A 13850-nucleotide genomic window follows, 5' to 3' on the forward strand; every position below is an offset into this window, starting at 1 on the left:
TCTGGGGCAGCTCAGATGGCAGCTGAAGTAACCACTGCCTTCCAGTCTTTTTAAATTTTTTTTGAGGCAGTTTTGCTTTGTCGCCCAGGCTGAAGTGCAGTGGCACGATCTTTGCTCACTGCAACCTCTACTTCCCAGGTTCAAGTGATCTCCCGCCTCAGCCTCCAAGTAGCTGGGATTACAAGCATGCACCAAAATAATCTGGCTAATTTTTGTATTTTTAGTAGAGATGGGGTTTCACCATGTTGGCCAGGCTGGTCTCAAACTCCTGGCCTCAGGGGATCCATCTGCCTCAGCCTCCCAAAGTGCTAGGATTACAGGCATGAGCCACCATGCCCAGCACAGTCTTTTAAAAAAATATTTAAGACATGCATGTCATAAAACCTAGCTGATTTTTTTATTGTGACTTTTTCCACATGACATTTTATTATACTCATTACCTCAAATCATTAACAAATCCTTATTGTTAAGACTGTCTGCCCTTATGTCCTGTGGCCACACCATAATGTAACTACTTCTGTCACTGGACATGGGGATTCTTTCCAGTTTTCACCTCTCTTTACAATAGAGTTAGCAAGGACATCTTTGTATAAACCAGAGTATTATGTATATTTGTTGCATCTGAGAGAAAAGATATTCTTCGTTCTGCTCTCCTGGCAACAGTTTGTTTCCTTTCTGCATACTTAGCATCTTGGAGCAGAGAATGGTAAGTGCCATCTTCAGGGAGGCAAAGGCTGGAGCAGAGCTGAGCAAAGGGCTGCAAGGGAGTCAGGGCTCAGCACTGGCTGCAAGTTGGAATCATCTGGGAGGTTTATAAAAATGCCAGGGTTAAGGCCTCCCCTACAGAGGTACCAATTTAATTGGCCTGGGATGGGAATAAGATCATAGTTTTTTTTTTTTTTTTTAAATAAGCTCCTCAGATCATTCTAGAGCACAGCCAGAGTTCTGAACTAATTGAAAGGATTTCTTTTAGTGCGGGGTCATGGTGGTTTTGAGACCAGTTTGGGGTCAGGGCATGGGGAGTGGGGACAGAGCAGATGCTCCGGCAGCAGCTTGTGGCTCACAGGAGTTCCCTTTCTTTTGTCCGGTCTTGCCTTCCCTTTTTAACACGTTGCTATTAGGGGTAGGGGAACATTGGTCAACGCAATAAAATTATTTTCTGTCATAGACAAAAGCTGGGAGTGCCCTCTGAGTGGTGCCTTTCTCTGTCTCTCCAGCCACACTGCTGTATAGTTCACCACCGGGCACTGCTTTATGTACTGAGGCAGCCAGTGAGTTTTTGGTCATTGTATCTAAGGGTCCATGCACATGGGAAGACATCAAAAGACCAGAGGGTTCTTAATGAAAACCAGCAGTCCCTCACCCTAGATCATTCTCCAAAGGCATCACCTGGGTCTGTCAGCTTTTCACTCTGGCACTCTGTTCTTTCTGCTGCACCACTTTGGTCAGCTCTCCCATTACTTATTGTTAAGGTTGCCATGATTAAATCTTCCATGCTGTGCCTGTTGATGGAGGCTGAAAGTGAGAAGATGATGAACAGTGTATACACTACTATAGTAGACTGTAAGTGGCATTAGCCACTGGTCAGGTAATTCACTGGGATTACATTTTCTTTGTGGGTCCATCTCTTCCACTTCATCAATTACTCAAAGGCTCACAATTTTGTTGGCTTCACATTTGGACCATGGCTTTCTTGTGCAGTTTAGGTTTTTCCTGTAGTTTCTATTTGCCTTCTTTTTTCCTTCTTGCCTTTACTTATTGCTGAGAGAAGAAACAAACACCTTTCTCATATTCCTGAGGTCTTTCAGCTTCTGCATTCTGCTTCCTAAATGGAATTTGTTCCATTCTTTTCAGAGCCCACTGGTCTCTTGTCATTGGAATCAATGGGATGTTAGGCCTGCTGCACAGCTGTTACCCTTCTGTTTTCTTTTCATTCACTCCTGGGTCAGTTGCACTATTCCTTATGTCTCATATCTTGCCCTCTCTTTATTTGCACTCCAGCAAACAAACTGCGAGTGAAACCTGAAGGAACTGCCTCCCAGTGGAAGAATGGGAGATAATCTTTGAATCGTTGCATGCCTAAAAAAGTTATTATTTCGTCCTCATATCAGAAGTAGAATTCCAGGTTCACAATAATTTTCCCTGAGAACACAGGGATTTTGCCCTGCTGTCTACTAAGTGTCCAGTGCCTTGTTGAGAAGTCTGGTGTTGGTCTGATTCTCAGCCATTTGTGGATGCCTATCTTACTCTTTCTGGAAGCATCTAGGATTTTCTGTTTATCCCTGCTATAGTGAAATTTCATAAACATATATCTGAGGGTAGAGTTTTTTTGTGTGTTTGTTTGTTTTTTAACTTTTTAGTGAGGTCCCTTTATTGGACCTTTTCAGCTGAAGACAGCTGCTACCTTTGAAAGCTTCTGGTAAATTTTCTTTTATTATTTCTTTGATAATTTCCTGCCCAATAGTCTGTTTACTTTTGTGGAAATCCCCATTAGACAGAATTTGCTTCCTCTTAGTGAGCCTACATTTCTCTTACCTTCTTTTGTATTTTCCATCCCTTACTAGAATTGAGCCTACAGTCTGGGGAATTTCCTTGATTTTTATCTTCCAGCACTTTTAATGTTTCAGTTCAGAAATTATATTTTCATTTCAAGCACTTTCTTATTTGTTGATTTCTTTTTTTATTGCAGCCTGGTCTTGTTTTATGGATAGAGTAGCTGCTTCACACAAATGTACACACACATATGTACACCCCGTATCCTCCAGAGACAGTGTCTTGATCTGCTTATCTTTGATCTCACTCTGATTTTCCTGATACGGCAGGCAACCCCATGGGGTCCAGTTGTATTTAAGAGCAAAAGCCTGAGGTGCTGAGTCTGTGTGGGTGTATGTGTTCTGCCTGCTCGTATGTGCAAGAAATAGGCCTTTCCTCACAGGCAGCTCTGAATCAGAAGGCTGCAGGGCTGTGCTGCTACACACGTGGATCCTGGAATAGGCAGCAAAATGACACAGCAAGAAGGGCTTTGCTCTGGGGGCAATTGGGACAGCTGTTCTGCTGACTCTTAGCTGCTGCCCCTGTATCGAGTCTTCCTTGTCACTCCAGCCGCCGTTCTAGTAAGGCTGAGGCTCCCTCCTCCGCTGCAGCCCCGCCTTGCGCATATTCCGAGCATATTGCATTTCACCTGTGAACATTGTACCTTGCACTTTGCATCTTCAAAAAACCAACAGCCCCATTTCTGATCTCTTTCCCATTGCTGGTGTGTTCATCATGGTTACTCTTATTTTGGGGTGAGCGCGGATCTAAGAAGGAAGGAGGTGAGGTAATCTTGTGCATTCCATGTTGAACCAGAAGCATGAGTGGTTCTCTGAAACCCAGTTACTTCTCACCCCTTCATGTCGGCGGGTGTTCAGGGGGCCACCAGCTAGAGGGCACTTGAGAACATCGAAGGGACTCTTTGTGGAGCGCCCCTACTGTGTGCCCCCTCCCTCCCAGCCAGCTCACACACCACTGATGGCAGCTCCATTTGCAGGAGATCCTGTCGGCCTGCTGGGCTTTCGACCTGCAGGAGAGACCCAGCTTCAGCCTGCTGATGGACATGCTGGAGAAACTTCCCAAGCTGAACCGGCGGCTCTCCCACCCTGGACACTTCTGGAAGTCAGCTGAGTAAGTGCCTTTTCCATGAGCCAGACTGCCAGCCAGGCCCTCGCAGCCTCACCTGGGGTCTTAGAGGGCACCTTCTGCTCTTTCTGCCCAAGACTTTGTTTTTTGGGGTGTTTTTTGAGACAGAGTCTCGCTCTTATCATCCGGGCTAGAGTGCAGTGACACGATCTCAGTTCACTGCAACCTCCGCCTCCTGGGTTCAAGCAATTCTCCTGCCTCAGCCTCCTGAGTCGCTGGGACTGTAGGCACCTGCCACCACACTTGGCTAATATTGCATTTTTAGTAGAGACGGGGTTTCATCATATTCGCCAGGCTGGTCTTGAACTCCTGACCTCAAGTGATCCTCCCGCCTCAGCCTCCCAAAGTGCTGGGATTACGGGCATGAGTCATCATGCCTGGCCTCTGCCCAGGACTTTGATCTGAGGAATACACACAGTAGGTCACCCAGAGGTGACTAGTCCCCTTGCCCAAGTGATACCAGGATTACGTTTACCACGTTTATTTTGGAGACTCCCTTTGACAGGTGAGCACCTCCAGTTTGCAACTCTGAAAAACTGCATCATCACTATTAGCCGACCAGCACTGATGCCAGGCCAGGCCAGGACTAGAAGGCTCTGCCGAGGGAGGGGCAAGATGGGGCCAGTTAGAAGTCAGAGTGACGTGGTACTATAAGCTTCACTGAAATAAGCAGAGCCAATATTGCTTACAATGGCACCCACTGAAACACAAGAAGCCAGCCACCTCTTATGGGGACCACAGTCACTTGGGTTTAGAAGCTCTCTCCCTCCTCGTTTAACACACAGCCCTTTGCACCCCTTGGTGCGGGGGTGATGTCCACCAGGTCACAGGCCACTGTCGTCTCTCCTGCATTCTATCTCATTCCCTTTTTCCTTTGTCTTCTGGCTGCCTCTGCTAGAACACTCAGAAGAGACCTCTGCCCTGTCACGAATGCTCTGTGAGAACCTGGGAAATTTTGTTCTGGGCCTCAGTTTCCACGGCATTAAAAAGTCTCTGGACTAGGGGTTGGGCCAGGTCTAGGTCAGGTAAACTTGCTGTAAGGGGCCAGGTGAATATTGGAGGCATTGCAGGCCAAGAGGGCAACTCAAGTCCTCACTCTGGGGCTGACTTCAGCAGTGTGCTGAGCACCGTCTCTGTCACGGCATCTCAGCTCTGCCATCGCAACACGGGAGCAGCCACGGATGGCGTAAACCAGGGAGCTGGCTGCGTGCCAGTAAGACTTAATGCTGGAAATTGGGATTTCACATGTCATGAAATAGTCTTCTTTTGGTATTTTTGCCCCCAACCATGTAGAAAGTGAATCGCTTCATCTCATCCAGGAGTCCAGCGTGTAGGTCAAGTATGGCCTGCCACCTGTGTCTGTACAATCTGCAAACTAAGAATAGTTTTACCTTTCTGAAAAACTTTTCAAAAAAAATTCTTGTATACATAGAGATCAGATCTCACTATGTTGCCCAGGCTGGTTTCAAACTCCTGAGCTCAAGTGATGCTCTTGCCTCGGCCCCCCAAAGTGCTAGGATTACAGGCGTGAGCCACTGCGCCCGGCCAGTTATAAACTTTAAGGAAAAGGACACTTTCTAAAAGTGAAATCTCCCACAGAGTCCCGCTCTATAAAACCCATAAAGTGGAGCTGCTCTTGATGAGAGTGAGGGGAAGAGCCTGTCTGCCACCCACTGCCAAGAAAGCCCCTGAGGCCCCCGTCCCTGTGTGTGTGTCACTGAGTGCCTGGAGAAGCTGCATCCCCAACTCCCATACCTGGCGCCAGGTGTGGTGATGGCAGCATTCCTTATCCTAGGAAGGGTCAGGTAGTAAATATTTTGGGCTTGCAGGTGGCACAGTCTCTGTTACATGTTCTTTGTTACTGTTTTTTAACCCTTTAAAGTAGTCAGAACCTTTCTTAGTGTGTGGCCAGATTTGGCTTGCACATTGTTTTCCAGGCTGTATCTTTTTTTTTTTTTTTTTTTTTTTAAGGCAGAGTCTTGTTCTGTCACTCAGGCTGGAGTGCAGTGGCACGATCTCAGCTCACTGCAACCTCCACCTCCCGGGTTCAAGCGATTCTCCTGCCTCAGCCTCCTGAGTATCTGGGACTACAGGCGCACGCTACCACACCCGGCTAATTTTTGTATTTTTAGTAGAGATGGGGTTTCGCCATATTGGTCAGGCTGGTCTCAAACTCCTGACCTCAGGTGATCACCACCTCAGCCTCCCAAAGTGCTGGGATTACAGGCATGAGCCACCGCACCTAGCCTCCAGGCCTTGTCTTTTATTTTTTTGTTTTTTCTGAGACAGAGTCTCGCTCTGTCACCCAGGCTGGAGTACAGTGGTGCAATCTCGACTCACTGCAACCTTCGCCTCCCGGGTTCAAGCGATTCTCATGCCTCAGCCTCCCAAGTTGCAGGGATTATAGGTGCCTGCCACCACGCCTGGCTAATTTTTGTGTTTTTTTGGTAGAGACGGGGTTTCTTCATGTTGGCCAGGTTGGTCTCAAACTCCTGACCTCAAATGATCTGCCCGCCTTGGCCTCCCACAGTGCTGGGATTACAGGCATGAGCCACCGCGCCCGGCCTTCGGGCCCTGTCTTGATAAAGAACCAAAGTGGGCCTCCGGCTGCAGTTAAGGAGAGACTCAGCATGAGGTTTCTCTCCTGCAGAAGTCACTAAAGAAATGCTTGGTGCTTCACTGATTCAGGCCAGGTAGAGGGATGGTCTGGAGGAACGACAGTGTGGGCTTAGGGAATACCACGTCTCATGCAATACTGGGTTCAGTATTTTGCTCTTAGGATGGGTCGGAGTCCAGTATAAATGTGGGGTAATGGATCGTAGCCATAGAGGTGTGCATTTTAGGCAGCCATTGCTGCACACCTGCCGCATGCTTGGGGAAACACAGATGACCAAGGCCAGGGCTCCACCAGCAAGGAGGTTCCAGTGTCATAAAGACAAGACACACTGTAATGAAACCTGCACATATCAGGACTCTTTCTTTTCACCTTTGTATTCCTGGCTCCTAGTACAGTCCCAGGAACATTATAGTTGGGCACCAAATATTTGATGTGCATGAATGAATGTGAGCAAAGGGTGATACCATGCCAAGTGCTGTGGTAAAGCCCAGATGGGGGCTTCTGCATCCACCTGGGGGACAGGAGGAAGAGTCTCTGGAAGAAGGTCGTCAGGGCTGGATTTTGAGCCAGAACTATCCCAGCAGAGACCAGGAGCATGGGGCTCTTAGCAGTTCAAGGAGGGTGATGTGAGGTGGCGAGGCCAAACTCCAATCAGACCTTGGGCAATTTGCTTAACAAGCTGGGCCCTGGTTTTCTCCGTGACGAAAGAAAAGGCTCCACTAGGTGGACACTGGCATTCAGAACATCATTCCAGATTCCCCAAAAACCATATAGTCCCACCTTCTCATTTCACAGGCAGGGAACTGAGTCACAGATGGGGCTGTTCCCTACCCAGCCCCTTCGAGGAAGGCATGCGGGCTTTCCTTTCCTGAATGAGTCTGTGTCAAAGCTTCCTGTTCACAGTGTTTACTTTCTACACGCTTACCCCCTAATTCTCACTTTCTCTTTTCTTTCCCATTGATCTTGTCACTTTTTTATTTTTGGGGGGTGGCGGATGTGCTGTTCTGTCATCTCCCCCTTTCCCATCACCTGATTCCTCCACCTGTCCACACGTACCTGACTCATCACCTGCCGGGGCCGGACTGCGCTCTTCTCATGCCTGGCGGAATGGTTGCTGGGCACTCCCAGTCGCTGGAGGAGCCGCTACTATGGAAAAGGACGCTACGGCCACCCTGACTTTAAGAGCTCCTGTCCGGTTCTGGAGGAATAGTGTGTTCCTGTTACTTCCTTCGCTGGCTGCCTGTCTCTGGTTTTCCTGACGCAAACCCTGCTTCCTTTCTGTCGCTGCTTCCCAGCTTCTCCCATCTTTGTGTCATTTATTCTCGCAAACCAAAGTGAGGTTTCTGCAGCTGAAATGGCTGCCAGCAAGGGTCACACGGGCTTGCATTTTTCGCTGGGTGAGAGAAGAGCCACAGCATGTGGCGGGGCCTTTGTCCACACCACGAGTGAACGGGTGACTTGTCCCTGGCTCGGAGAAAACTCTGGTCGTTGATTTGAGCCCCCAGGATCCCAGTCCCCCTGGCCAGAGCTCAAGAGAAGAGAATCCAGTTAAGCAGAAATACTCTTGGAAGTAGATTTTACTCGTCAAGGGCTAAGGAGCTGTGGGCATGTTCCAGCCTCTTTATAAACGTGCTGCAACTGTGCCCTGCGGGAGCTTAGAGAAGGTTCTTTGTGCCCAGGCTCCCTTCTGAGCGTGCAGTGCAGCCAAGCCTGGGGGATGGAGTCCAGGATGACCCTTTCTCTCTGGAAGAGAAAGGGAGTCCCCTGCCCAGCTGCTCTGGCCAGACCTCTAGCTCCCGACAGACTCCGCATGGGGCTGTGATTCTGACGCTGTTCTTTGCTTTCTTCTCTTTCCTTCTGTAGGTTGTAGGCCTGGCTGCCTTGCATGCACCAGGGGCTTTCTTCCTCCTAATCAACAACTCAGCACCGTGACTTCTGCTAAAATGCAAAATGAGATGCGGGCACTAACCCAGGGGATGCCACCTCTGCTGCTCCAGTCGTCTCTCTTGAGGCTACTTCTTTTGCTTTGTTTTAAAAACTGGCCCTCTGCCCTATCCATGTGGCCTGCATATGCCCGAGTAACTGCTCTCAGAGGATCCTACTAACTGAGCTCCCTCCAAGGCGGTCTGGGCAGCTTCTAACTACCTTCCTGGACGTGACTGATTGCTCCCGTGTTCTTCTGAGGGCTGGTCTTGTTTTTGTTTGGGTGGCTCTGTCTCACTGCTAACACCTTAGTGAGATGCCTTCCACCCTCCTGAGCACACCAGCCTCCCACTGGGTGTGTGCCTAGTGCGGGGCAGGCGGAGGTTGGGAGGATGTTGGCTTGGCTTTTAACCTGTGGGGATTTTGTCCAACAAGGAGTGGAATGATTTCAGAGCTGCCCTGAGGCTGGCACCCTGGTCACAGGAACCCTCTGCGCTGGCTCCTGTCTCTCAGTCCCCTCTGTAGAGTTAGGTCAGAAGATACAGAAAGTTCTGTAGCCATGAAAGATACCAGCTTGGAAGGGTTGTGTCTTCAGTGGCACCCTCAGAAAAATTGTCTTGAAGCAAAGAGGTACCTGGCTCCAGACAATTTTTCTGATGAAAACAAAGTCTCTGCCCCGTCCCCACCCTGCCACCCTGGCAAAGTTACTTCCTTTACAGCTGCCCAGTGTGCCATAGACCAGACCCCAGGTCAGCATTTGTCAAGAGCATGGCTGCTGGGTCCCCTGCGGCAGTTGCTGCACTGTTTACTAAATGCAGGTTTCTGTTCTCCCTCCCCAGCAAGACCTGCTGAACCCAGATCTCTGGAATGGGGCTCTAGGAATCTGCATTTCAACCTGCTTTCCAGGTTGCCCTGATGCACCCAAGTGTTAGAGTTTATTGCTAAAAGGAACATGCCCTGTCACTCCTGGTATCCTGGGGGTCATGTTTCTCTTCTCTCTCAGTTCTACTTGGAACAAGAGCTTTCCTGGGCTGCAAATGAGAAAACAATTCCGAGGAGTCCACAGCAGTACTGAGCATGCTGGGAGCTTGGGACTTGGAGATGAATGAGCCACTGTTGCTGCTCCAAGTAGAACTACTTGGAGTGTAGCTGAGGCCTTGGATGCAGTATGACCAGGGGCAGCTCTGCCAGGGCTGTTGGCCAATCAATCATTTTCATTTCTTGTTGGAGGCCAGGTCCTCTGCTGAGCTCATTTCCGAGCTAGTGTTACCCTAATTCTGATGAAGACCAACGGGGCTATAATTCTTGTTTTTGTTCCTCTTTGCAGCATTAACAGCAGCAAAGTTGTACCCCGGTTTGAAAGGTTTGGCTTGGGCGTCCTGGAGTCCAGTAATCCAAAGATGTAGCCAGCCATGTGGTTTTTCGCTGCTGATCTCTTTCTTTTTAAAATGTGTTTCTGAAACATCCAAACAACCACCACGACAAAAAAACACTGCCTGCCCAGCGCTGCAAACCAGGAGCATGCGTCCTAGATTCAGACTGTTCGCCATAAACCCCACTCGGGAGATGGAGCTGCACCTGCTATTTCTTAAAATGACACCACCAACAACCAAACCTGTCATGACAGACAGCAAATGTTTACACGTATATTTCTCCTGAGTGAACCTGATGTTTTACAATAGGTAATAATAAAAACAGTCCGTGCATAGATGCACTGGCACTGACGGCCAGGATGGCGGAAATGGCCGTCCCCTCTGAGGACCTTGTAGGCAATGAGGGACCCATGCTGGGCCAGAAGGAAGACAAACATGGTGATTGCAGCTGTTCTTGGGGTAGGGCGGGGAGCCCAGAAGGTCTGACCTGGCCTCTGCTTTTTGGCCCAAGACCCCATCAGGGGAATCTCTCTAGGGCTCTCCCCTTGTCCTTTCAAAGGGATACTGCCCCTTCCTCGTCTTGCAGAGGAAACCCTGGCTAGGAACTGAGCTAGTTTATGGAGTCTGGAGCTCCTGGAGAGCTTGGGTTCACCTTCTCACCCCTGTAATCCAGGCTGCTCCTGCTGGAAAAGTAGAAACAGAATCCAAAAAAGGTCTGGACTCACCCGGTGGTTCCCAGCCAGGGTTTCTGCTGCAAGGTGAGGAAACATCCATGGCTTGTACAGATGTGAGTCTTTGATGAAGCCCCCAGGCAGGCACCAAGGTGATGGGACTCAGGGCCTTGGCTTTTAGATACATCCCAGTCCCTGACTGACATCTGACCATGAGGGCTGGATGAGTGGGAACAAGGAGGATGGAGGAAGGAGGAGGAGTAGATGGCAAAGGTACCTGAGCCCCCTTCCCAGCCACAGGGTGATGCTGGCATTGTAAAAACCCTTTCTCAGTCGTGCCAGAAGGTTCTAGAACTGCCCACCTCTTCCATTTCAGTCCTGCTGAAACCCTTTAGCCCATTTCCAACTCCTCTGTCCATGCTCTGAGCTCAGCTGGGTGGTGTGTGGCCTATCACCCCTTTCATTTAGACCTACCTAGCTGGCCCCCATCTGCAGAACCTTCCTTAGCACCATTAGGCCTTCTACTTGTGTCCATTTGAAGCAGGAGGGGCTGGATTTGGAAAAGTCTTTGACGTGAGAGCATCACGCTTGTCTTCGTTAGAAACTCTCACCTGCAGAGAAAAGTTCCAGATGGCAAGGGAGCCCTTAAGTGGAGATTAGGTTGCGTTAGACTCCAAAACCAGAAAGGAAAAAGGGTGATGGGAGTGGAGACGTGATTGGATTCAGGCCCAGAACCTGTGACCATGCTCTGAGCTCAGACTTGGGGAGGGAGGGGTGTGGCTACCACCCCTTCCAGTTAAGACCTGCCTAGCAGAGCCCCAGTCTCCAGCCCCTTCCCTAGCACCAGAGTCTGGTCAAAATGCTGCAGAAAATGAGCTGCTCTGCCAGCAAGCTGTGGAGCTGCCTCCTCTCCAGGCCTGGCATCCCTTGGTCAGCCCCTCCTTGGAGGGCACAGCCGTATTACAGTGCCAGTGTGCCTGGCCATCAGCATCTTCACCCTTCCCAGTCCATGTGGGGAGGCTGTAAACCACGTGGATTCAGCTCTGTGTGGAGTTTCTGTGCTATGGTGGGACTGCTCATTTTGCCCCATCATCCCTTTGGCCTCCCACACACCTGCCCCTTCCCAGGGATCACGTGTGTCTCCAGCCTTTCATCTTTCTATTGCAGCGGTGGCCTTTGTCCAGGCAAGAGCAGGCCCGATGGATGTACTGGTGAGCCCCATGGTTGGACTCAGCCGTCCAACTGGGAGGAATAGTAGGCTCAGTTCCTCCCCGACCCCTGACACCAGGCCGCAGTGGGCATGCACAGGCCCACAGAAAGTCAGTATGGGTTTTGCTTTTTCTCGTGAGCATCACAGTTAAAGAAGCGCTCATTGAGCAACTAGAGTGCACTTGGTCTTCTGCAAGTCCTGGGCACCTAGAGATAGGAACAGTCACGGTCCCTGCTCTTAAGGAACTGATGACCTGGTGGGGCCCTGTTATCTTCAAGGAACCCAGAAGCCACTGGGCCCCAAAGGTGGAACTGAAGGACTGGGGGCAGCTGGCTCTCAGCCTGCCACCTCTGCACTGCCTGTCTTTAAAGAATCCCACCCCACCCCATTATGGTCCCCTCTGTTCCCCTTGTATTTCAGTGACTGTGAATTGAGGTTAGGAAGGCACACCTGCCCTTCTGTGTGCTCTCTCCACACGAAGGACGACAGATACTGTGAATTCAGCCCTCACGGCCAACTGTGAAGGGGATGGAGAAGGCTGGGAGGGCTCGGGGAGAGCTCTTAGGGGCTGCGGAAGTCCCCACTGGGGTCTGAGAGTGGAACCCAAGCTTTGGCCCTCCAGGCATCCCCAGTTTCCAGCCTCACCTCTGAAGCCCTGCTGCCTTTAACCACCAGAGCCGCAGCCCCCTGGGTTTCTGTCTAACTCGAAGTCTTGAATCCTAGCTAGTTTGGGGTTGTGAGCAGTGTGTAGCAAAGCTGATCTCTCCATGTTGCCAAATCAAAACACCCTCTGTCATCCTACGTTATTTCCTCTTGAGGTCACAGAGAGGAATGGCAAGCCCTGGAAACCTGTGTTATTCTCTGTTGATTTGGTGTAGGCGGAGGGTGGAGACGTAAATGTGAAGCCAGTTGGAGTTTGTGCTATGCAGCAGTGTTAGCCAGGATCTCATCAGCGTGCAAACCTAGCATCTTCTGTGGCCACAAGCCACACACTTGCTTTTTTTGAATGTGATGTAAAATTTGTACAGTAAAGTTTTTATATTTTCTATCAACTACATTTGTCTTCCAGACATGCTATTAATTTAAATTAAAATGGTTAGTATTAACAAACATGTTGTATCGGGTTTTTTTGCCACTGGCAAGAACATGCCCTCTGTGCTAAGCCAGGCCTGGGTGTCTGGAGTTTGTGAATAAAGTTATACCAAGGTGTTCTGGGGCTTGTGTTTGCTTTGGTCAGTTCCAGCTGAGTCCTGGGGACCATTTGGATGGGTGGCATGGGAATGGATAGGTCTGGGGTGACTGAACACCTGGTCTATAGATTAAGGAGCTCCTTCCAAAGGAAGAACTTATGCCAGGACCTCAGTGGCAGGTGTTTCTAAACAGATGGAGGAATGGAGAAGGCAGTGTCAATGGCCCACAATGTGCAGAGGAAGATCATCCAGGCCCCAGCAGCAACAAAGCCATGAGCAGGCCCAGCATCTCCTGAGCTGGAGATGCCTTAGCCTTGTGGAAGCCTTGGAGGGATGAAGTGGCGTTCATCTGAATCCAATATCTAGGAGCCCCTCATTGCCAGTTATATATACAGATAGGTGGAGAAGAGGTACTTTCTAAACACCATCTCACTTTAATCCTCACAAGGCCATGAGGTAGAATTGTGATGTTTCAGCTGAGGAAAATGAGAAACAGAGAGGTTAAGGTATTCACCCAAGATCACACAGCTGCAGGGTGGCTAATCCAGGACTCGGGCCACAGCTTTCACTCCAGAACCTCTCCAGAAGTCTGGGAATTTGCTGATCAGACATTTACTGAGCACCTACTGTGTTCATAAGATAGTGCTAAGTTGTGGAACATTTTCCAGGATAGGCCACGTGGTAGGCCACACATTAAGTCTCAATAGATTTAAACATAACATACAAAGCATCTTCTCCAACCACAATAGGACGAAGTTAGGCAGCGGCACTAGATTCTCATAGGGGCACAAACCCTGTTGTGAACTACGCATGTGAAGGATCTAGGTTGTGCGCTCCTTAGGAGAATCTGAGTCTAATGCCTGATGATCAGAGGTGGAAAAGTTTTATCCTGAAACCATCATATATTCCCCTCCATCCGTGAAAAATTGCCCTCCGTGAAACTGGTCCCTGGTGCCAAAAAGGTTGGCGAATGCTGCCTTAAACTACTACTGGATTTACTGAGTGAGGCAAACAAAGTACTGTTTTGTCATAGTCTATTTGCAGGAGAGAGGTGCACTGTTAACTAGCCCATTAGGAAGCAGTTAGAACCATATAGCTGACTTTATGGAGGTAGAATACGCTCAAAGAGAATGTTTGTTCTCAGCGGGGGGGATGCGCATGCATGTTTTAGTGATTAATGTGGTTCAG

At 49.5% G+C, this 13850-nt stretch overlaps 1 protein-coding gene across 2 annotated transcripts in view; it reads left to right on the forward strand.

The window, feature by feature from the left end:
* Window positions 1-12682, forward strand: part of KSR1 (kinase suppressor of ras 1) — a 169871-nt gene extending 157189 nt beyond the window's left edge. The window contains exons 19-21 of one of the 2 annotated variants that reach the window (XM_054535603.2): window positions 3530-3663; window positions 7424-7504; window positions 9546-12682. In XM_054535603.2, the coding sequence (XP_054391578.1) occupies window positions 3530-3663; window positions 7424-7504; window positions 9546-9624 (294 nt within the window). In that variant the 3' untranslated portion in view covers window positions 9625-12682. The remainder of the gene's footprint in view (window positions 1-3529; window positions 3664-7423; window positions 7505-9545) is intronic. The other variant, XM_054535602.2, reaches the window with a different exon arrangement.
* The last annotated feature ends 1168 nt before the right edge of the window (window positions 12683-13850 follow it).

Source organism: Pongo abelii, chromosome 19 (assembly GCF_028885655.2).
Source record: "Pongo abelii isolate AG06213 chromosome 19, NHGRI_mPonAbe1-v2.0_pri, whole genome shotgun sequence".
Classification (NCBI taxonomy): Eukaryota; Metazoa; Chordata; class Mammalia; order Primates; family Hominidae; genus Pongo; species Pongo abelii.